This window comes from Rhodnius prolixus, unplaced genomic scaffold, assembly GCF_049639745.1.
Source record: "Rhodnius prolixus isolate KJV_2025 unplaced genomic scaffold, Rpr scaffold_5, whole genome shotgun sequence".
Lineage (NCBI taxonomy): Eukaryota > Metazoa > Arthropoda > Insecta > Hemiptera > Reduviidae > Rhodnius > Rhodnius prolixus.
In genome coordinates this window covers 38,828,506-38,853,776 of record NW_027411624.1, presented here as the reverse complement: position 1 = coordinate 38,853,776, position 25,271 = coordinate 38,828,506, and the positions used below count along the sequence as shown (strand labels likewise).

The 25,271-nt window shown below is 36.4% G+C and overlaps 1 protein-coding gene across 10 annotated transcripts in view; it reads right to left on the bottom strand.

The window, feature by feature from the left end:
• Positions 1 to 25,271, bottom strand: part of krz (beta-arrestin protein kurtz) — a 246,672-nt gene that overhangs the window by 66,523 nt on the left and 154,878 nt on the right. Inside the window, exon 3 of one of the 10 annotated variants that reach the window (XM_074136112.1) lies at positions 6,846 to 6,904. The exons of 6 other annotated variants lie outside the window; for them this stretch is intronic. Coding sequence is in view for 2 of the 4 variants with exons in the window: in XM_074136110.1 (XP_073992211.1) it covers positions 12,408 to 12,428 (21 nt within the window). In the remaining 2 variants the exon portion in view is untranslated. Of the gene's footprint in view, positions 1 to 2,454; positions 2,479 to 6,845; positions 6,905 to 12,407; positions 14,635 to 25,271 lie in introns of those variants that run through there. 3 more of the 10 variants (XM_074136110.1, XM_074136113.1, XM_074136109.1) reach the window with 3 other exon arrangements.

Below are 25,271 nucleotides of genomic sequence, written 5' to 3'. Positions count from 1 at the left end.
AACAATAAGAGGCATAGCCAACGAGAATAACTTTACATACCCGAACGTTGGTCAAAAAATTCAAATAGTTTTTTTTTGCCTTTTGAGGAATCTCCTACATTCAGATAGACTTATGCCCGATATGTTAAGCATAGCCAGACAATCTGTACATCAGGGATGATAGTGCTGAAACAGGCATAAGCTGTAGGAATCAGCTGCAGGAATATATTGTTATCCACTACCAATCACAGCATCCTACGTATATATGTACGTAAATGGACAAGATAGAAGAGATCCCAGATATGCCCACGCTACATGATTGCAGCTAGTTATACAGGCCACAGTAACTATTCTACGCATACCCAGATTCACATGGACACAGGTGGGGAGTTTAGGTTAAGCAATATTCTGGTTGGCCGGTACCAACAATGGATGAGGTGGAGCAAAGTGCAATAATTTCGTTACCTAGGCAACCATTACCAGCTGGAGGAGGAGGCTCTAAACCCTCCGTAGGAAGATAAATTATTAATGCTTGGCCCATGTAACAATCATACATACTTCTTCTCGCGCAGTCCCAGTGCACAGCCTCCATTATAAATAAATAAATGAAATGTCGATCATAAATAGCTAGAAAATTATAATCAATTAGTACAGTTTCCATTTGAGTGGCAGAAGTTTGTACAGTTATATTCCCGCTCGTAGATTGTAAAGTTATCCCTAATTACGAGAATAAGAACAATAATCTCTTAGAATTGAAATTCTAACACTGCATTTCTCGAGAACAATGATCTCTCGTTAAAACATTATCCGTCATTAGACGGTAAATCAGTCTCCTTGTGAAGGGACCAATTTAAGGACCTGTAAGCTGTATTCGGACCCCCCAATATCTTCGCCATTTATGTATTCATCACTGAGCCAATCATAATTAAGATACATTTTTTAGATTAGCTACAGTTTCTACACACAAATGGCCCCCCCAAAAATGTATTTTACTCTTATTATAAAATCAATGTTGCATAATGTCCTAGGATATAGGTCATGATAATACAAGGTCGAATAAAAAACTAAAGCCGGGGGTTTAATAAAGAAGTCAGCTTATTAAAATAACAATGTGCCGTCGTTTATATAAAACCCCTCACGTATAGTACCCCCTATTTTTTATGCACATATAAGCTTTTAAGCTCGAGAATTTTTTTTATTACTCAAAATTTTACTTCGCCTCCATGATAAATTGAAACATTTTTAATTTTTTATAAAAAATAAAAAAGGAAAATTGAAATAGATTAAATAAAATAAGTTTCTACCTCTAAATAATATTATTTATACACCCAAGGTCTTAGTCTTGGGGGGGACGAATTTAGGAAAGAAGTCTATCAATCGAGTTTTCAAAACTTGTTGGAATCGGCAATATTGTGACAATATCCACGATTTCTTTTGTACGTCACAGGTTGTCGAGCTGAACAAGCCCAAGCAGAATATAAAATCGTGACACACGCATGGCTCCAGGAATTGTGCCAATGTCAGCGAGGTGTTCACTAATTAAGACTTATAGTTACAATTAGCACGTGTTTGGCTTTGCATTACAATTTATGTTCCCTTACAATTAAATTTCCCTTGCACTTCGCTTTGGCCTATACAGGCTTTGGACAATACAGCCACGGACTGAAAATATTCATAGTCTTCACAGACATAAGGCACTTACTAATACAGGCTTTGGACTTAGCCACGGACTGACAATATTCATAATCTTTACAGACATAAGGCACTGACTAATACAGGCTTTGGATTTAGCCACGGACTGACAATATTCATAATCTTTACAAACATAAGACACTGACTAATAGAGGCTTTGGACTTAGTCTTAGACTGACACTATTTATTCTACTTACAATTGAACACACTGACGCATTAGACATCGATTGAGTTAGAGACGACACAAGGAGAGATTGACCATTGAAATTATATTTAAGTCTCACGCGCGACCCAGGAAGTGGAGACCTACATCTAAGACGAGACAACAAGGTGATCACACGCTGGACTCGGCGGTAATGGCGAACTACGCTTGGGTAGAGCATTCTCCTTCTTTAAAACAGTTCTCCCAACTGTACAGGCAAGTTGGCGCGAACAACTTCAAATCCAAACCTCTCTTCGGGGAGGCGCCATTATCTGTAGCCCAGAAGGGGTAAATTTTTCAGGGTTCAAAACTTTTACCGTTTACTTAAATTAACCAGAAGTTTAATGTCCACTTTCGAGGTAACTTCATGACAGAGTGTTAAAAGCCTGTATACGTCAGCTTAGTCCTTAATTAATTTTTTAAGTGTACTAAAGATAACGAAGCAGCTATAAATTCTTCCTCGATTGAGAAGAAGCATCTTAAACACCAATTCATCGAATTCCCCACCATAATCTGTTGGGTGTAAATGGAGTTTCGAGCTAGCAAAGGCAAAATTTGTACTTATACTTGCGTGTAAATACTTGCAACATGAGGTCGAGCTTTCGTCTCATTACAGCTGGATTTAGCTTGAACAGTCTAACAATTTTTCTTTACAGTATTCTGTTCTGGAAAAAAAATGTATTTCCTTTGTGAATTCCAATATCCAAACTGTGTTCAAGCAAAACCAATCTGTGCTCTGACAAAGAAAGATAGATTAAGTGAAAAAGAGAGATAACGTAAAGTTTATTAAAAAAAACAAAAAACCTAATTAGCTCGGAAATTGTGATGAAATCAATCGATGCCCTTTCCACTTTTCTACTCCTCTTTGATGTTATTAAACAGAATCATCCTTTTTAAAAATCTCATCTGAAACAGCCACAATCTGGAGTTCATTAAAATTATAGCGATTGAAACGAAATAATCCCAGCCTTGTTCATGCAGTTTCCGAAATGACCTGCCTACAATTTCTAATTATAAATAGAATTCAATATTTTTCGATAGAAATGATATTTAATCTAAAATAGCTTATCCAGTTTTCAATTCCAATATAACCAACTCAGAAATAGTCAGCATTATGTAAAGAGAAAGGTAGGAGCCACGGTAGCCGAGCGGTTAGAGGCGAGGCCCGTAAAGCAAATATGTATTGTAGGTTTAGTAGGTTCGTTTCCCCGGTCTCTAGGCCTTGGATTTTATTTAATGGTTAATAAGAGAAATTTATGGTAAAGTATGTTAGGCGGTGATAGGCTAGACCAGCAAAGCTAAGATGTATTGTTGGTTAGTGGGTTCGATTCCAGGTGCTAAGCCTTGGATATTATTTAATGGTTAATAAAAGAGATTTGCAGTAAAGTATGTTTGCTATCCGCCTCCGTCCGCGATACCTAATTAGATAATTGGACGTAAAGCCCACCTAAAAAAAAATTAGGCATTACTTTTATAAAGAGTTAGGCTAACGGGAGTGCAGCAGGGTAAAAGCTCTTAGTGGTAAGATGTACTATTTTATATTAAGCTCTAAAAACAAGTTATACAATAAAACTTTATTATTAAGCTCTTAAATGGATTCATGGCAGTGTAAAAAAGTTAAAATTTATATACATTTTATCTACCACTTACATTATGGGGCTATGTTATCTTTTAGTTTCATTAACGACATTACTCCCTAGAATAAACAAATTATTTTTGGCGGTGCCTCGAGGGGGGAGCCACTTACTTTTAATTAAAACAGTTATGTAAACACTTTTACGTCGCTCTCTTTTTATATTCCATAATAAGGAGGCTCGCTCACTCTAAGTGATAAATTCATTTCAAAACCGTTTTAGTTTCCTAGAAATAAACATAATGATGAAGGGGGGATGTTGTAGGGCCTACAGGTAAGATTAGAATGATTTAAGGGACGCCTAAACTACGTACTTAAAAACTGCATTTTTACTGGAAGAATACAACGAACTAGAATAATATAATACGATGTTTACTATATATGTACATTTAATGCGATGTATACGATTATTTAAAACATAACTGGCGATTCCAAGTTTATATTAAGTCGGTACACCTGATTTTGAGATAATTAACAGAAAAAGAAAAATCTATTTAGAGTTCCGGCTCCAATTAACCAATCTTTTCATGTAAAGAGTTCTTCTAACAATGCTTTTACCATTCCTTGAAACTGCACAACTGAAACAGAGTTCTGAAGGAGTACTTAATGTTGCTTACCTGGGTACCACCCCAAAACCTTAAGCGACAACAAGTGCCATTCCAGAGAAACGTTTAAGAAGACCAGGGAGTTATCCCCAACATTTTATTGGAGCGGCGGCCCCATTAAACCTGTACCAATCCTGTAGGTCACATTCTCGCCATTAAGAAGTGCCATAAAATAGAGGGGCATGCCAACAAGAAACTTTAGGGAGACAAAGAAAATCTTTTTAAGACTCAAGAGGATTTGGCTTACTAACGTAACAAAATCTACATTCCACTCTGGGTGAAAGAGTAGCTTTTTGGTTAAAATTTCTGCTTAAAATGAAAATTTAAAACAGAAAATTGGTGCTCTTTTTTTTTAAAATCTTTTATTGAAATTTGCGGTTCTTATTTACGGTTCTTGCAACAAGCAAATGTGATGTAATATAGTGTCTTGATTGAAGATAGGAGAAGGCACCCAGTGGCGACACTCCATTAACGTGTACATATCACTATACTGTTATGAGGAGAGTAGGTCGCGGGGCCATCTTCTCTTCCAATCTCCTTGGAGGATCATCTGGTAATGTGGAAGAAGATAGGTGTTCAATGAAAGGATTAGGATACGCTGCTGTAAAGGAATGAAATTTTAAGAAACGAGTTTTAGTAAGATCGTTGATGAAAGGAGATCTTGAGGTCATTATGAATAGTGTGAGGGTAGATACAAAGAACGGAGCGTTAAGTAGCTTTCGCAGGATTTTTGACTGTAAAGTCTGGATGCGTAAAGAATTTGGAACGTTTAGTCGATCCCTATACTTCGATGCCGTATGACCAAATAGGTCGCAGTAACAACAGGTATAAGTATCTTTTGTTTTGAAAGTTAAGTTTCGAACGTTTGCCAAAGTAGTCTGGCGAGAAGTTTTGTAGCGTTGGGTTAGTTTCTTGTCTTTTCAGCCTAGTATGGGGGATTCCATGTCAACCGTTTGTCCAGGGTACAGTCCAAGGTAGCTTACTTTGCCTACAGTTGGTATAGGAATTTAGTTCAAGATGATGGGAGGTAGGATTTTTCGTCTTAGAGTAAATACTATATATTTTGATTTCATAACGTTAGTTTTGATTCGCCATTTGATAAGCCAGTCCCTGTAAGTGGTTGATGTGTGTTTGTAGAGTTCGTGTAGCAATAAGAGGATCGTAATGAGGAGATAAGATTGCAGTATCATCAGCAAAGGTGTTCTTAGTTAATAAAAATTAAACAGTGCTATGCAATGAAATTGTATTGGATTTTAGTGACTGTAAACCATTTATATTAAGGGTTTCTAGTAGCGAGTAATCTGTCCAGAAGAAAAAACGAACAACACCGTCTATTTGTGCCAACCAGTTTCTGCTAACTGTACAGTTTTTCTGTAACCCAACCAACCCCCACCATAGCCACGTCCTGATGAAGACAAATAAATCTGTCGAAACTTTGGCAAAAAGACGCGAGTTGGTTTCTGTTCTGGGTCCGATTTCTGGCTATTTGAATCCACTTAACTTAAGTGCAATGTCTGTGATAATGATAATGATTTTGAAAAGACCAGAAAAAAAAAAAGTGATCTACACTTATTCCATGTCATCTTAGTGATACTGAGGAGGTCAGCTAGAAGCTGTATAATTCATGAAGAGCTCCTTACTCCCAAGGGAGGTTTTTTCAGGTATAATTAATAAGTATGACCTCTAATGTTTACTTCTATTGTACAATTTTAAACTCAAGCACGAGGGGGGGGAGTCGCCAATAAGTTATGCATGAATACGGGGTGTGTAGAGGTTGCCGGCTTTCCCTACCTAACATCGTCGTCTCTTTTAACATTCTCGTATCTCTCATAACATAAATCCTCACCAACTCTGCAATAAATTTACAACATAAATTCACATATTAGCTGGTGAGAAAGGGGGGTTAAGGCTGTCCAGGGTGTGCACAAAGTTTAGTATGTCAAAGTATTTACACGGGAGGCCTGGGCTACCAAGTTTATGAAAGCTAAAATGGAAGTTTTAATAATGAGAAACGGAACTTAATTAATGTGGTGGTGTGTGGTGCGTGTACACACACGTCGTGTAAAACGGGGGGGGGGGGGGTTGACGCTCGTAACAATGCTCATTTCCAAATTTTCATCAAACGCATAATATTTACCCAACATTGCTTTTGTACTTAATGGAGAGATAGAAGTAAGAGCAGTGAAGTTGATTGAAGTTTGATACTTTCAAAGGGAACTTAATAATAACCGCCTCCGCCGCCCCTTACACTGAGTGACAGTAGGAGTCAGCTACTGGCGGGGGAAGGTAAGAATTGATGGAGTTGGAGGCAGTATTTCTCTCTTGAAAATATTAACAACAAAATTAGAAATAAAGTGAGCTAAATTCGAGTCACTATTTTTGTTTTTGAAGAGAGGTTCACTACCTAACAGCTGGACCAGATCACCTGTTTTCCATTTAATTACTGCTAATGGCGCCGTAATATTTTTTTTAACTTTGGAGAATAAAATATAAACGGAAGTAGAGTAATTACTTTTTCCCCAAGAGCGAACTAATATTTTTTTACCCGTTTTCCTAAACGGCATTTCTGGTTACCAAGGCTCGATTACTCTCCGAGACAAAAGGCTAACTCGGTACTAATTCTCTAAATTAATGAAACAAACAACACAAAAACGCTCCAAAAATTGGATAAATTGTTGGAAAATATCTAAAACCAATAAATATGTCATGAGTAAGAAAGATAATTTAAAGTTACCTGTTCAGTACCTTGATATTAACTAGATTTCAAACATCAGACACACGCTTTGGGCTCACCTGCAATAAATAAAATACATTAGTAACTATTATACAATCAATATTCTTATTATAAAAATTTTGGATAAAGCATTTAACCAGTTAAGCGCGTTTGACGTGTATACACCTTTCTTGTAAGCTCTTTTCTTCCTTGTAAAAAAGCAACTTGTGTCCCTAGTTAACTAGAGCAATGCATACGTGAAGCGGTGCAAGATTTTTGAATGAGCACAGAGAATGCTCTGGTAATCTCCAAGCCCCAGAGAGATTGCAGAAAAAGGTGCTTGCAATGACTATTACGACTTTTGGTTGTTTTCGCCCTGTGTGTTCGTCGTGTGTACAAGTCATTGTCTGATTTTATTTCCGCACACTGTGGGGGGAAGGGAGAATTCAAAATTAAATTCTGCGATTAACTGGTTAAAATGAAGGAAAAGTGCAGAACCTTGCAATTTGCAAATCATGGAAATAAACAAATTAAAACTGTCCAGGTAGGACAGTTGTATATGGGTTGATCGTCAAAAACTGCAGGAAAAAGCTGTAACGTTGAAAAACACCCAACTTTAACGATTTTTTTTCTCTTTTTCTATAAAAGATAGAATTCCCAAATTTTCTTTAAAATATAGGGAAAAATCCTCGTTTATAACAATAATTTTTTGCAACAACTCAGATTCGAGAAATACGTTGCAGAAAATGGGCAAAGACGACATTTTCAGAAAATGTTCTTGTTACTTTTTTTTTTGTAAACAACGTAGCGCCTAAACGCGTGAATCGATTTTTATGAATGAGGTGTCAATCGATTCAGAATTTTGTGAAGATGTGCTTTATAGGGGTCTCGGCGCTGTACATCGAATAGGAGAGGAGTTAGCCCCCTTTATGTGAGGCCCCCTCCAAAAAGATTCTATAAGAATAACTAAAAAAATCTAAATAATGTCGAGTCGAATATACCTAAAAATTGAAGTGGTAAAAAACTGTTTGAAATTTTAATTTAATAATACGAAGCCTGCCTTTCTAGGAGCATCTACTTGGCAGCACATAGTCCGGTGATGGACAGTGTTCTCTCTCTCTGTAAAGAGTGAATCTTTTCTCGAAGGCCAGCAGAATACTGAAAATGTTCGTCGACAAATATGATCTCAGATGTTGTGACGCGCCTTAATTAAAAAAATAAAATAAAACTATGAGCTAATGTTGTAGACCAGAATGTGCGCCACAATTGCAACAATTAACTAACTTTGGAGACAATTTCAGCGTCAGCATTAATTAATTGTATGGAAAAAATTAATATTAATTTAAAAGAATCCATAAATTTGATTGGCTAAATTAATTTGATTAAATATTGCCATGTTTACAATATTTCCATTATTTGTGCCTGACTGTAATCACTAATTTAAATTAGGTTAGTTAACATCATATCCGTTACTAGTTTATCAACAAGAGCGTGTAATAATTTTTCTGTCTTTTTTTTCTAAAGTTTTTGCCACTTAGCAGGAAATATGTGTCCGTCCGTCTGTCTGTATATATACAGCCAACATGGCACAGAAATGGCATGCTACAAGATCGTGACTAGCATTCACATTCTTTACACAAACATCGTCTTTGTTCTGGCTGCTCTAGTGATGTGCGAGTTAAGTCAATTTATTTTTACTAAAAACGGAAGTAAGACTCCGCCGCTTATCATCTTAATTGAGCCCGACTAATTGATGCAAACAAATCATATTTATAGCAACAGATAACTACAGAATTATTGTCAGTGTGCAAAAACAAATTAAAAAAAATAACTGAATGTGATTGGGGTTCAGATAAATAGGATTATTAGAGATGATAATTTGGTATGTGGCTATGATTAAGATAAAATCGATTCGGCACAAATTATGGTAAATTAAAATATTGTATTATAATAATCGTGCTAAAAACTGTTCTGGATATGCTAGGAATTTAAGGTGTATCAATTTGAGAAATTTTGGAATCTTGGCTTTGAACAATCGAGTTTGTAATATCGGAAATTTCCAAATCGATAGAAGGAATCTAACTTTCGGATTGTACTAACTGATTTCCATTGTAAAATAAGGATCATATGGATTAAGGGTCATGCCAGTATTGGCGGCAATAAAATGGTGGATGCCTTAGCGAAAGATGCTATTACCTCGGGGACAGATTACCCAGAGCCATATTTAGCAGGCGATATTAAAAAACTAGTCCGGCGAAGTAACTATGCGCTGTGGCAGGAGGAATACGACAAAAGCAAAACCATTAAAGCGCGATTTTACTCCGCCATACAGCCCTCTATACCAGTTAAACCCTGGTATGGCACGCTAAGTGAAAATAGAACATTCTACACAGCTATAGTCCGTTTAAGATTGAACCATAACAGAACTCCAAGCCATCTGTTCCGCATTGGGGGTTCTCCCTGATGGGCGGTGCACATGTGGGGGAACCAAGACGCTGATGCAAACCACCTAATTTTGGCATGCCCCCAAAGGAGTAAAGGTCAGGGACTTACTACTTTGGGAGGCAATATGGGAAAATAAGCTGAAACTACCGACTAATTTGCAACAAATACTGATCAACTTTCGGATCTTTGCCACACATGCAACTGCTCACTATCCAGTAACGAGGCCGATTCTCGAGCGGTTTAACGAAGACTCACGCCGATAAAGATTCTTTTCAATCGATCTTCATTCACACTGAATGGAAGGGGCAACGTGAAACTGGAGAATAAATCCAGCTAATTCGACAAATCCAGGGCTCTGTGTAAAAGGGACCCTAAGTTATTTTCAACTAACGCTCCCCGGATATTAGCGATTATCATGTCACGCCCAACGGAAATCCTATTATTAATCCGCCTCCATTAATGTACTATATACATTCATTACGCGCGAAAACTCGGCTGCCACACGAGAGAAATGTATACAATACATAATACACTATTATTTAATAAACATACATTTCAATAAATAATAATATTAAAACCTGAGTTTATTTTATCAAATAAATAATAGCAAATAGTTATTAAATATTGAATTATCTCATCCGTAATTATTAATAGATTATAATGCATTTATTTTAATTTGGCTAAAGGGGCGGTTAGCGTATTGGTGTTCAAAATCCAGCTGCTGGCCTTCTTAGATTTTTCTCTTCCTAGGAGCTTTTTACAGCTTACTGTCCGGTGCTGGCTAGTGGAGTCTGTAACGAGAAAACACTGTCCGGAGGCCGGATGTGCACTGAACAAAACTCCGGGCACCAAATAACCGTCAGATGTTGACGCGACTTAAATAATTAAACTAATAATATTGGTTAAAAGAGAAAGTAGGAGTAACCCAAAATGCAAGAGAAAGAGAAATCTCGAAGTTCAGCTTAATTACGTGGTGACATGTACGTAGTTAACTATTTCTCACTCTGAGAGTAAAATATCGATTAAAAGCCTCACGACGTACTTCACTCACGGACCAACTTCTTGTTCTCTATCTGCTTATCTATCTGCTTTACCAAACTCAACTTCCGTCCTCCACTCCTTGTTCAACAGAAAATCCCTGAAGTAGCTATTCAACTTCCTTCAAATCCCTCGTGTAGAGAGTATCCTCTACTACTTCGTCTGCATACACCATGCGTCTACATTCATGTCTGTGAGAAAGACTCGTACAAAAAGATATCTCGACTGGGGGACCTACTTAGAAGAACTTTTCATCTGAAGTAGTTTCCTCCTTTGCCATCATCTTCAACTCCTCAATTTTTCCCGAACCATAGCTTGAAAATCTTTTCCGTACATCCCCATAATACATCCTTCGCAGTTGCCCAAGTAAATGTATTTAAATCCACAACTAAATATATCTAACCGATATAAAACAGAATTCCACATTTCCTTCCAAATGTATTACTGCATTTTATCTACGATGGATGCAAGTCTCTTTTAACCTTCTCTTATTCCTGCTGAGAGAGAGAGTAATGTTCGTTCTCTTGACGGATTTCCGATAGAATGATGTGGGATAAGTGAAATCTTGGTTTTACAAAGTTGTGGCGTCATAGCTTTTATTTGTAACATATTTTATAAAAACTGACGGTAAAACAAAAAAAAACTACGCAGTTCTTATTACGTCATTTGGATTTTAAACTAGAAACACCAATTTTCCCCGTAAATTTCCATTATAACAGGAAATGTCAACTACTCTGAAAAAGGGCATTGGGATAATGCACTTGGACAGTCACACATGGGAAGCTGCATCATCTGCGTAACCCCCACCCTCCCTAGGTAACTTTTAAAATGCAAATTCCTTAACAGGAAAACTGCCATTTAAATTTAAAAAATATGTATATTTTTTTAAATCTTTTATTGCAATTTACCACTGCAACAGTTGTTGCAACAAGCAAATATGGTGAAAGAGAAAAGAAATAGAAGAAAATCATGAGTGGAGAAGGCACCCAGTGGTGCCACTCCAGTAACGTGCTTTGCTCTCACGATAAGAGTAGATCACGAGGCCATCTTCTCTTCAATCTCCTTAGAGGATTACCTGGTAATGTGGAGGAAGATAGGTGTTCTATGAGAGGGGTTAGGATGAGCTGCAGTAACAGTAGATATAAGAGTCTTTTGTTAAGTTTCGAACGTTTGTCAAGTAGTCTGGTGAGAAGTTTTGTAGCGTTGGTTAGTTTCTTGTCTTTTCAGTTCTAGTATGGGGATTCCATGTCAATTAAAAAATCTGAAAAAATCTCTGAGTAGTCTACCAAAATGGAATAGGCTGAAATTGTGGTCTTAAGGGTTACGTAAAAGTAGGATCATAGACCAACACATATAAAAGGGAAGTCTCTTCTAAAGAAAAGGGACTTTCGCATCTCCAAGAAGGGCTGGTAGCATGACCTTTTCTTAGTTTCCGCCCCAATTCTTGCAATCAGTTCACTTAGTTTGAATAAAATGGTTTACAATCAAAACCATTTTGATTGTAAACTTTCCCCAATGAGGAGAGAATCAAGTATAAGACTATTTGAAGAGAATTTGTCAACTTATGACCAAGATAAACTGCGTAGAGAGGTCCAGAGTGTGTTTTAATCCCCCTAGATAACGATACTTCAACTAAAAAAAAACACAAATCTAAAACCTGCATTCCTCGATTTACATGAGAAATTGTCGTCTGACGAAAATTTTAGAAATGGACACATAGACGTCATTTGTATTACGAATTTATTCGTATATATATTCATGAATGGAATGTTTTTATTAATGAGCACACGTAAATATGTCCACAGCCATATAGAATTTGGAAATTTGATATTTCCTCTAAATATTTTTAATTAACTATACACCGGAAAATTGATTTTAGATATTCCGGCAGTTTTAAAATGCTAATTTTTAACTACAGATAATGATCTATTAATCTATTTCCCATTTAACATTTTCCTCGTTCACCATTAAGCTGTTTTCCTTATTAACCTGATTAAATTTAAATTTTAATGATAATATTTAGGGTCAAAATGATTAAAATTACGGAAAGAGATATTTTTAAGGGGAAAGAGGGGGAAAAAAACTAATAATTTGGCTAACCTGTTCGAGAAGAAGTCGCATCCTGTTTAAAATAATAAATTTAATTCACCCAAAAATAATTAAAATAAAAAATATAGAAATTAGAAGTTTTATAGAACAATTATATTAGTTTTTTCCAACTTCACTCACTTCGAATCAATCACTGAACTTAAACTATGTACTAATGTTTGTCGTCAGTCCCACAGATTGGAATAATAACGAGTAGGTGAACGGAATGACGATCATTAGACATGACGTACGCGCTCTATTAGTCACACATGGAACCTCCACAAATACGTCATCCTTTAAGAGACAACATGCTCTTAAACAGCCGGCCGGATTGTGCTCGCCATCACTGCACGCCTCAGACTGGACGTTAAAACAAATGGCTATTTTTTTTCTTTTCTTACTAATCGATTTTTCCTTTATAATCTGGGAAGAATATTAATTAAAAAACACCTAACTGCCATCATTTTGAAATAGTTCACATACTATATTCAGGCGAGCGATGAATTTAATAAATGTGAATTGAATATAAAGATCATCTTATTTTACGATTTTGCCATTAAAACCTGCGCTGAGGAAAATTACGCAAATAGGGAGATTTGCATCTTTTCGGACAGCCAGGCTGCGCTGAAGGCCATTGTTTCCGTCAGAATTACCTCTTCTCTGGTCTGGGAATGCAGGAAGGCCTTGGTACTGATTCGGCACAATAAAGTTCGGCTGGAATGGGTGCCGGGTCATGTGGGGATTAAGGGGAATGAGACACCTGATCTTCTGGCCAGGAATGGAGCTAACACTCCTTTCATTGGCCCGGAGTCTGTCCTGGGGATCACCAAGGGTGGCCAGTTCGTCTGGCTCTCAGAGACTGGATCTGGAGAGAACATGAAAAGAACTGGGTGATGTGTCCTGGGGTCATACACGGCATTATACCCTTGGATGTGTAAACAAAGAACCAAAGAGGACTCTAGGCTTGGGCAGATATCAGATTACTCTGGTTACAGGCCTATTCAGGAAGCAGTTCTGTACAAGGTAGGGCTTATTAGCTCGGAACTGTTGTGCAGATTGTGCCAGGAAGAGGAAGAAACGGTCTCTCACCTGTTAGGACTGCGCTACGATATCTTTGGCACTTTGAGACTAAAGGAGATTATAGCGCAGAAGGAACTGGTAGGGAAAGTCCTCAACCTTTTTAGAAGGGGAGGTTTCATCTACATGATCCAAAGGTGATGGCACAATAAGCCTCTTGTGGCTGCGATGCCGTGGGGCATAAGTCTCGTCCCGCTTTTCAAATCTAAATCTATTTTACGATCAATGATGAGCAAAAATACCGGAAATGCTTTCCACCGAACACGCAAATTATTCCCGGATTTCTAATTGTAAAAAAAAATCCTAATGGATTCAATGTTTAATTCAAGTTTTGAGATATTTAAATTTAAGTCCCTTTATTTAGCCCAATCCAGCTCGAGGTTTTCTTTGGAGAAGAATTATTATTCCCTAAAACTAGGAACGTTTCCATTAAATGAATTAAAAGGGCGATGAGTAATAATTAAATACTTCTAAATTTCTCACTTAATAACCCTTTAGAGTGGAGATAGAATTTAAAATTTCATTTACTATATACTTTTAGAAATTCCCTAGTTGGTAAATATTAAACAAGACCATAATGGAAAATCCGGGAAAACATCTTTTAGCTTAATTATTCACAATTCGACTATTCGTGGGAATAGAATACTATATTCCGCCGCTATAAAACCACTTATAATAGAGGGATAAAATGGATTATCTAAACTGCATACATTATTAGTTCTAAGTATTAGAATGAATATAACAGAGACCGACTCATAGTATAAAATGGTTAGCAGTCAGGACTCTCTCTGGAAGAAACGTGGGGACTTGTACACAAATACCGGGGGAAGCACCAGTTCTGCCAACCAATGGACACACCTGATGAATCATCACGAGATTTTAGTGTGTAATATCGAGGCCTAGTTTATTTCGTACATATAGAACCGGAAATAGACGTCAGCTGATCTGATGTTATATCTTAATCAATAATCTCCACTCAGTAATAAGCAGATCTAAGGATAACAGTTCGATGTTTATAAATGAAATTGAGGCAGGATGCCTCAAATTATTATTATTATTTTTGGAAAAATGAAATAATTTTCATTTTTAGGTTTTCTTAAGTTTTCAAATTTGATTAATAATAAAAAAAAGTGCATGAAATAAGTCCAAAATATAGATATCTCCAGTTTATGCAGAAGATAATCTTTCGCCATGGATGCTGAATTCAACGTTAATCAAGTCAAGGATAAAGTTTAATATTATTATATATTTACTTAACTCTCTAGATTATGGCTACATTGATTTTGAGGGTAACCCAAATATTGACGTTAATAATGTTGCATTTTACTTTAATTTTATAAATATTTACTATGATCCTTCGCAAACTTCATAGATTCTAACAGGAAATGGTCAATTACCAACTATTACTAATCATTTGTAATCCCTGAAAATGATTAAACAGCTAGTTTAATTTCTAGCTTCAAACTTGATTCACTGATTTTGGTAAAGTTAATTGGTGCTTATATTAAACTGAATTTAACCGACGAAGAGCCGATCAAACCAAATAAAGGATAGAAAGAGAAATTAGGCAGAAGCGAGATGGCTGCAGCAAGAACTACATTGCAGTAATCCAAAAACAATACAAACAGGAATTTAGCGTACATTTCCGGAAGTCAGAGAAGAAGTAACTGCCGATTTCTAGTTAGGATGTTAAATGGCTTAAGCTTGAACCGATATGGGCTCCCCTTTGGCGTTTGTTAGAAATTTCTGACTCCGATCCACCTGATAACTAGTTCTGAGGGATTTATACCGCAGCGTTAAGAATCTCCACAGCCCCTGCAGCTTTTAATCTGGAGAGTAAGTGGCACACAACCTCCTCATGGGAAACCGTCCTAACTGGCCGCGAGTCTTGTTCTGATCCGACTCCGTGTGGATGCTGAAGTAATCTGGCATTAAACCTTTTTATCGGGATCGTAAATCTCAGAAAAACAACTCCCTAGAGTACGCTACAGAGTGGCGATTGAGGGAGAGCAATATTTTCTCCAGTTACGGTGCAGACTTACAGCAAAAAGGGAAATCATAGTCTTTTATATCCTGTACGAGGTGTGGCAATTAAATAACGAGACTGATGCTGCTACAGAAGAACTATGCATGCGCCAAATCCTAATGACCGACAGCTGTGCAGCGTAAAGCCTTCTCTTTCGGATTGCAGCGTGTCTCACGTGTTTGTACAGAGATATCTGTCTGACAGGAACTTTCCGTTTGTGTAAGAGGTGTTTAGTTTCTTTTTGCCGAAAACATACTACACATTGTAGTAGAGCAACGAATTGTCGTGAAATTTCACATCAAAACTTTGGTAAAACCACTAGTGAAACTTGATCTTTTATTAAAAGAAGTTTATGGTGATGAATGTTAATCACGTACGCGAGTTTTTGAGTGGTTCAAGCGTTTCCAAGATGGCCGAGAAGACGTCGGAGATGATGACCGTTCGGATCGTCCTTCCACGTCCAAAACGGATGAAAATATCGATTATAATTGAATCAACATTATTACCGTGAGGTGCTTGCTCAACTCCGTGAAAGAGTCAAGGAAAAAACGACCCGATTTGTGGAAGAACAAGTCATCAAGACAACACGTCGGCTCACACTGCATTGTCTGTCAAGACGTTTCTAGCCAAGTACAACATCCGAGTTTTAGGCCAACCGCCTTATTCGCCTGACCTGGCTGGCTCCCTGTGACCTTTATCTGTTCCCCAAAATAAAATCTGCATTAAAAGGAACACGATTTCAGTGTCCGTTGAAGCTGTGAAAGAAAAAGCGGCACGCGTCATGTAGGAGCTCACAGAAAAAGACTTCCAACACTGTTTCTGAACAATGGTAAATTCGCATGGAGCGTTGTAGGGATAGGGGAGGGGTGTATATTGAAGGTGATAATAACTAAATATGTATAAATTTAAAATAAAATGTTTTACAGCAATAGTCTCGTTATTTAATAGCCACACCTCGTATGATAGTGTTGAAGTCCTGAAGTTTGCGAAATGATACCACCAGCTGTGGCACTAGAAGGTCAGACGAGATAACACGCAAACTGATTGGCTGGGGAAATCCTGATCTTCTAAGAAGGAGAGATTACCGCGACAAGAACTGTAAAGCCTCTTTTTGTCGGCATTTTGTGGAGTTCCCGAGCTGCACCGTGATCTAATCCAGGTATTATTAACAAAGACAAAAAAAAATTTCAGACAGTATTACAGAAGAAGAATTTTCAAGAGTTTTACTGTGATCTGATAGGAATTGGTCCATACTTGCTTAAAGATTTCAGCATGGATATGTGCCCTTATCAATGGTTATTACAAAACTAATGAACCAAGAGGAAGTGGTAATTCCCTCTTTGGACCTAGCACGTACTAGATACGTATATTCACTTATACACATCATATTAGCCACTAATGAGGGCACACATCTGTGCCGAAATATTGGGCAAATAGAGAAAGACGAGTTATCAGGAGATCTAGTATGAAATAGGATGAGAAGGATTTCCCGATCACATGTTAAACGCTGATAATGTTTTATATAATTGCTTTTAAACTAAAACCCGTTGTTATAAAATAAATAATAATAAAAAATAAGAATGAATCATTCAACGTATGAGTCTTCCACCAAAACAACACTTCACCAATACTAAAATAATTATGGTATTATTAGCCACCTACACAAGAGAGAACATCTCTACAATGGGGGTCAACAGGTGTGGGCAGAAACGGAAGTGTAATCACTCAAGGATATGAAGGCGGAAATATGGATATTCGCAGAAATTATTATGTAAATTTAAGTGGACTGACGATACAACCAAAATTTTTTTTTTACTTAATAAGTCCACAAAAATTATTTTTAGTTGTAATTACATGAATAATCAGCGAAGGAGTCGAATTCCCATTGTCATTAAGTTCCCGTGACTCATTCAATTGGAATTAAAAAAAAAACTATGACTATGCTTAAGTGTCATTAAACTATTATCTAAAGATTTTTGTTTGTTTGTGAAATATGCACAGAATTCTTGGGTATTATGTTAGCCCATAAACCGTGTATAAGCCCAGGCAATTTTCATTTGTGCCTACACGAGGAATCTGACGAAAATATACTTCCGGTGTAACCTTAATATGAGGGAAACTTGAATAAAAATGCCTTCTATTGACCTAAAAAAAACAACAAACTTGATGGACTGGAGATTTCTTTGCTGGAGTAATAAATAATAATAATAAAAATATAACTCGGATCAATTTGTAGGCATAAAGAACGGGGTCAGGTAAGAAATTTAAAAGGAAAATGTAATTTTAACGAACAAAATAAAAGATTCGAGTTCGTTGACACTTTGACTTCAATAGAGTTGAACGTCCTAATTGGATATTTTCATATCGATTTACTCCTTATCTAAACACAATCTCCACCAATTGTGCCCACCAAGCAAGCCTCTCCTCCCACCAACCCCGGGGGGCAAGGTGAAGGAAAATAAAAGATTACAATACAAGAAACAAAATACTAAAGTGTTCCTCTCCCCAAAAATTTCTCCAGATTGATAGATCAAATAAAAATAATCGAATGCTAATGTTTGTAAGAAGAAGTTATGGGGTTCTGCTGGAAGGGAGGGGGGAATGATCGATAAAGTGTAGAGAGGCCGATACTCGATACTATATCTGCAACAGAGGGGCGTGTGTACCAGTTAGCTGTAGATAGAAAAAAAAAAATGACAAATGACAAGCTGTGAATGTCGTTAGGTATGTACGTCAATGGCCGTATCTGGTGTCAGCTCTTACTTCTAGATTGAGATGGCATTGGCAATACTAATACTAGCTTCTAAATGTATCAAACCTTCTAATTACCCTAGTATTCTTCCATTTTTAATTTCCCTTAGTAATTGAGAGGAAATGTCATTTGTGGTTAGTAGAGAACACTGACGTCCCTTGACTAAGGACCTACACGTATGAAACACTCAACAGGACTTCCGCTTACGTAAGGGTAGGGGACAAAAATTTTCCTCGGAATTACTGAAATGATATTTTCCAGGAAGAAAACTAGGCAATTATTATACGAGGCATGTCCAGAAAGTACGTGCACTGAGGCTCTCACAGCCGGAGGGATTTTTTGTTTTTTTGACACGTTGGCTACACTACCGTGTAGCCTGATTCCTCCCCTCCGCAACTAGACCGGTTCGAGGTCAGTACGTTGAAAATTGTCGACGCGACAATAGGTTTCCGTGAAAAATGTCAATCCAATCTCCCGCCAAGTGCGAAATATGCAAGAGTTTTTGAGACGCTACAAACTCCATGGAGTTTGTATTTCTCCGCTCCATTGTTACTGGAGATGAAACTTGGGTTGCACACTACACACCTGAAACCAAAAAGGCGGTCTCAACAGTGGCGTCACATCTGTTCACACCTCCGCCAAAAAGTTCAAAAGCCAAGAAAATCATGGCATCTGTGATTTGGGACTGTCAAGGCATAATTTCAATCGAATATATGCCTCAAGGGGAGGACCATCAACTCGGCAAGGATACTGTGAGACCGTAAAAAAATTGCGAGAAAAGGCATGCTGACAAAGGGAGTCTGCCTGCCTGCTAGTTAGCAAACTAGCCGAAGAGACGCTATGTTTGGGTAGAAATCAGATTCCTCTGATTGCAGGCCTATTCACGGGGACATGGTAGGCTCATGAAGCATCTGCACAACAAGGTGGGGCTTATCAGCTTGGAACCGGTGTGTAGATTGTGTCAGGAAGAGGAGGAAATGGCCTCTCACCTGCTCTTTGATTGCACTATGAAACCTTCGGCTCTTTGAGACCCCAAAGGAGATAGTAGCGCAAAAAGAACTAGCAGGGAAAGTCCTCAACCTCCTTAGTAAGCGAGGTTTCGTCTGCTAGATCCAAAATGGGGGCTGGCACAATAAGCCTCTAGTGGCTGCGGTACCGTGGGACGTGGATCCCGTCCCGGTTCAAATCTTAATCTTATCAAACTGGAGAATACCCAGAAATGGGACTATAGACCCTACCAACTTCCTGTAAATAAATTGTGTTAACACAAACCCACACATACACACTAACTTAACTAAATAAAAAAAAAGGAAGAAAAACTAGGAAAAAGTTTGTAAAATAATTGGAACTATCGCTGAGAAAATATAAACGAAAAATTGAATTAAAAGAAGGCTGACTAGAATGATCTAGTGACTAGGCCAGGGTGATCCCTGATTAACCTTCTAAGAACTCATCTTTCTTAATTGTTTTTTATTTATAGTAGTAAAGTAGAGTAATTGCCTATTTTTTCAGGCGGGGCTTAACGTCCAACTAACCAATTAGGTGTCGTGGACGGAGGCGACTAGCAAACATACTTTACTGTAAATTTCTCATATTAACCATTAAATAAAATCCAAGACTTAGACCAGGAATATCGAACCCACTAACCAACAATACATTCCAGGGTACGTTTACAACGGAGCTGTGAGTATAGATGATAGCAGTGATGATAACTGATAAAGTAAAATATAATCGCTGATTAGCGTGCACAACAGAGCTGTGGTACATGCAACATGTCCGAGAAGTGAAGAAGAGTTTTTATGTTCAGCAGCAACGAAATGGTATATTTTAAAGAAAAAACGCTTTAGAAAATATCATGTACATCCCATAAATAAAAAACGAAGTACTTTGGGTGAATTTCACTATTTATATAAGGAACTTAGAAATTATCCGGATCGTTTTTTTGAATATGTGAGGATGGGTCCACCCACATTCGACTATATTTTAGAAAAAATAAGGTCAAAATTAAGAAAACTTTGGAAAAATTGTCATGGAAATTCTATAACCATAGAAGAAAAACTAGTGATTACTCTTAGGTTAGTAATGATTTTATTGAAAAAAAACAACAAATAAATACACATGAAAATAAATGTAAGCACGATTTAAAAAACAAAATATTGTTTAAAAGTAAATAATAAAATAATAACCAAAAATAATGAGTAAAGACAGCACTAAATAATTTTTCTACCTCCATTTTGAAGCTCCGATACTGGAGTTCAGCTAGCAGAAAAATGAAAAATTCAATTCTATCATCTATGCTCGTTTATAGCAGCGCGTATGAGTCACTAGTCGAAGCTTCGTTGTGCACGCTCACATAAGAATGTACTAGGTTATTCTATAAGCGCTGATGCATCACTGCTATCATCTCCGCTATCATCTACGCTCACAGCTCCGTTGTGAACGTACCCTTAGCTTTGCGGGTCTAGTTTATAAACCCCTAACATACTTTACTATAAATTTCTCATATTAACCATTAAATAAAATCCAAGGCCTAGAGACCGGGGAATCGAACCCACTACACCAACAATACATCTTAGTTTTGCGGGTCTAGCCTATAACCGCCTAACATACTTTACTGTAAATTTCTCATATTAACCATTAAATAAAATCCAAGGCCTAGACCAGGGGAATTGAACCCACTAAACCTACAATACATCTTAGCTTTGCGGGTCTAGCCTATAGCCGCCTAACATACTTTACAGTAAATTTCTCATATTAACCATTAAATAAAATCCAAGGCCTCTAGACCGGGGGAATCGAACCCACTAAACCAACAATACATCTTAGCATTGCGGGTCTAGCCTATAACCGCCTAACATACTTCACTATAAATTTCTCATATTAACCATTAAATAAAATCCAAGGCCTCTAGACCGGGGGAATCGAACCCACTAAACCAACAATACATCTTAGCATTGCGGGTCTAGCCTATAACCGCCTAACATACTTCACTATAAATTTCTCATATTAACCAATAAATAAAATCCAAGGCCTCTAGACCGGGGGAATCGAACCCACTAAACCTACAATACATCTTAGCTTTGCGGGTCTAGCCTATAGCCGCCTAACATACTTTACTGTAAATTTCTCATATTAACCATTAAATAAAATCCAAGGCCTCTAGACCGGGGGAATCGAACCCACTAAACCAACAATACATCTTAGCTTTGCGGGTCTAGCCTATAACCGCTCGGCTACCGTGGCGCCTTGTTTTTTATTTATATTTTTTTAAAAATGAAAACCAATTACACTAACCGAGCGAACATTCCTTTAAATTCGCGATTGCTCGGAGAACGGGGGGAAAAAAGTGAAAGCTTCCACTTTAAAGAAGGTGTTCTTTTGGTTGGTGTAAAAGCAACTTTAGATGACCTAGAAAAAATGCAATTGCAGCGTTAATTTCGAAAATTTGACTGCATTCACTTTTTTTTGTAGCCAACTTTTTATTCTATCGCGTAGAATTTTGTAGCGGAAACGGAGTCGCATAAAGTGGCGAAAGGTTGGCGATCATCCACAACTGAGGAGAACAATTTTTTGTTTTTTACCATTCCCTAAATAATTGAAAAGCTTTCTAATTAGGATTTCCTTTCAAATTGAACATAATTCCCAATACGGGAAATTTTCATCTTTGACGGAAGTTTCATTCAAGTAAAGTTAGTGTGGAAATCGCTCAGTATGTTTGTACAGTTAATTTAAGTCAAGCAATAATTGGTGATGTCATTATTCAGTAAATATTCCACCTTCACAAAGTTCCTGGCAACAAACTTAATTACTTATTACATTCCATCCCGAAAATTGTATTTAATGAACGAGCTGGCGGGCTAATAAGGACTCTTTACATGTAATTCCCCTTGTTTTATTACCCATAAATTACTTCAATTTAAAAGTAATTATCTTCAATGATAAACTTGAAGCTCTAAGCTTTTACAACAATATGTTAATTAATAAATTTGATTTTCCCGTTTATCTATTTTGTGTTCGCTTCTCTTGTACCATGAAGACTTTGCTGAATCATTTTATTGATTCCAAGGAGTCGAATTTCATCACCATTTCTTAGTATAGAATTTTTCCACCTAAATCTTTGGGGAGGAAAAATGAATGCACCTTTCCTTAACTCTGATTCTAACGAATTCTTGAATTTTATTTTCTAAATCGATTTTCTTTGCAAAAGAGATTTAAGTACTATAATTTCTACAGAACAAGATAACTTTATGTGCGTTACTAACTAACTATAGTTTTTTATAAGTGGGAGGTAATTGCAGGAATCTTGGGGAAATGACCTTTTTTAATTGCCGAAAACAAACAAACCCAACTCGAATTACAGTTGTATAAGAAAGTGATGAAGGAATATTAAATTTATAACAATCGTTTTTATCCAAGCAACTTCATTTATTGAGGAAAGGTTTTCTAAACTTCCGTTTTAGATATTTTAAGGTTTTACTACCTCCAAGTACTTGATTATTAAATTTCTAACCAAACTTCCAAGAAGAAAGAAAATCTATACCCTAGAAGTGAAATTTTAAAGAAAGGCTTTTCCTGTAATTTACGACGAATTTGCCAAACGGATTCATTTGAAGCTGATCCAATGGCGTACTTAAGCTTAAATGTCAGTTTGTCTTGTAAATTTGTCTTAATTAATAGTTTGGTTCAGAGGGAATGTGTCGCACTCTATCAACATTATTATTAAATTGATCTTTTTTAAAAGCAATACTAAGTTACAATTGTATTCGTAAGTTATGGTAAGAAAAAGTCATGTGAGTATTCATACGAGATTCTTTTCATGAGAAAGTGAAGTGAAACTGTCGAATATTGGCGAAAAGTATTCGAAAACTTACGAAAAATTCCTTGAAAATTTAGAATTATTTTTCTTTCGAATAATTTGTTAGCATTATTTCTTGATATTAACCTAAGATTAATATTATTTATAAAATAACTAAAAAAAGTTAATAAAACATGAGAAAATAATAGAATATTTAGAAAAATAAGTGAAAAGTATTGCTGCCATTGTTAGTAAGCTGTGACCAGCCCATAACTGGTTTCTATTGGACGGGGCGTGGCTTCACTAGAGGTGGGCATGACCCGCCCACCGTCTGCAACCGTACTGCCTTGTGATTGGCTACTGCTTTAAAATCAATGAAATAACTAATTTAAAAATTTTTTCTCAACATTTCTCCCATAGGTATTTGATAAACTATCGATTAAAACAAGAAAAAAAAATATTTTAAAATATACGGTAAATAATATTTCTTTTGGAATAATACTTCCTCTTTTACGCAATTATCGTCAACAGAATCAAAAAACTTCAGAATTTGTATTGTTTAATCAAGAAATAGATAATATAGAAATAGGCATGAGAGCCGCCATTAAATAGGCTGTAAGCTAACTTTACACTCCATCCGGAGGAGAACTCTAGTGGCAATTTCTGTAAACATAAATGCAGTTTCTACATTCAAATTTAACAATGTTGGAGACTCACTAGACTTAAATAGGACTATCTTACACTCATACTAAAACATGTTGGAGACTCACTAGACTTATGTAGGACCACTTTATACTCATATTTAACCAAATTGACGACTCACTAGACTTATATAGGACTATGTTGCACTCACATTTAACCAAGTTGGTGACTTTCTTGACCTACGTAAAACTGCTTACTTTACATTCATATTCAATCAAAATTAAATCACTTAAATTTTGTTAAAATTAAAAATGTAATCGACAACAGTGATTTAAAACTAAATTTGGAATTTAATTCAATCAACTAATTTTGGCCGATTATATTTTTTAATTTTAATCATGATTAAAAGTAAATTTTGGTTTAAATGGAATTTAATTGATTTAATTTTTGCTGATCTCTGATTCAAATTTTGTAAATGGAATCAGCAGAATTAGCATAGTGCTTAACTAATTCACATACACCAACGGAATATTCACACACAAGTACGGCGAAACAGAATAGAAAACCTGCAATACATATAAAACTATTAACAATGGAGGCAATAAATTAATTTTGTTAGCTATTCTATAGTTCCTCTGGTTTACAATAGAGACCGCTAGAAGATCAACCTTTCAGTAGGAACCCTTTTGTCTGTCATTGTTCAATATCAAAAATTTTGGCCCGAGTCCTAACAACATTCAAGTTATTATTGAATTATATTTATTTTATTAATAAAATTAAAGGTGTGTTAACAAAAAAAAAGTTGAAGGAAATGGTTTTAGGACCACAAACGTTCTATTCTCCACCAAAGCCTCTTTAATTATCATTTAATAAAAAGTCAAAGTTTTAGAGAAAGCTTTGGGATTTGTAGTCAAAGAAATATTTAGTGTCGTTCTAAGGGTCTAGGTTCTAAGTCAGCAGGATTACAGAGGGTGTGAGCTAAAGGTTTACAAGATGGTACCTCACCATAGACTGAGTCTATGGCATAACAGTTGAAGAAGTCCCTTAGGTTTAATTCAGATTGTACCCCATTGGTCCCAGAACTTTCGACTACAATCTATTTTTGTGGCATAATTTTTGTCAGAGAATATAGGCCAGTTAAAACCTGGCTAGGCTCTTGGTGAGATGGGACAGAGTTCATGAAAGACCACGTTAGTGAAAAGTTTAAACAAGAGTCTGGAAAGATATGCTGGAGGACTTTTGCTTCTTGCCCTTAAGTGCTTGCACAAGTATTTTGGGAAAATTGATTACCCTATTCCCTATCTACATCTAACGTTTATGGAAAAAGTTGGTAGCTAAACAAAATTTGATTAAATAATTAAGCAATCCATTATTAAATGGAATGTTAAAAAACAAACTTTAAATTTTAAACTTTAGTAATTAAAATATACCTTAGAAATGGCTAAATTATTACGTTAAATGGGACAAAGGTAAATCTTAATTTGGACCTATGAGAATGGTCTTCCTACATAATTACATTAAACCCCAGTTTTCACAAACCTATTAAACTGAAATTAATTGAAAACTCCCTAAATTAATATTGAT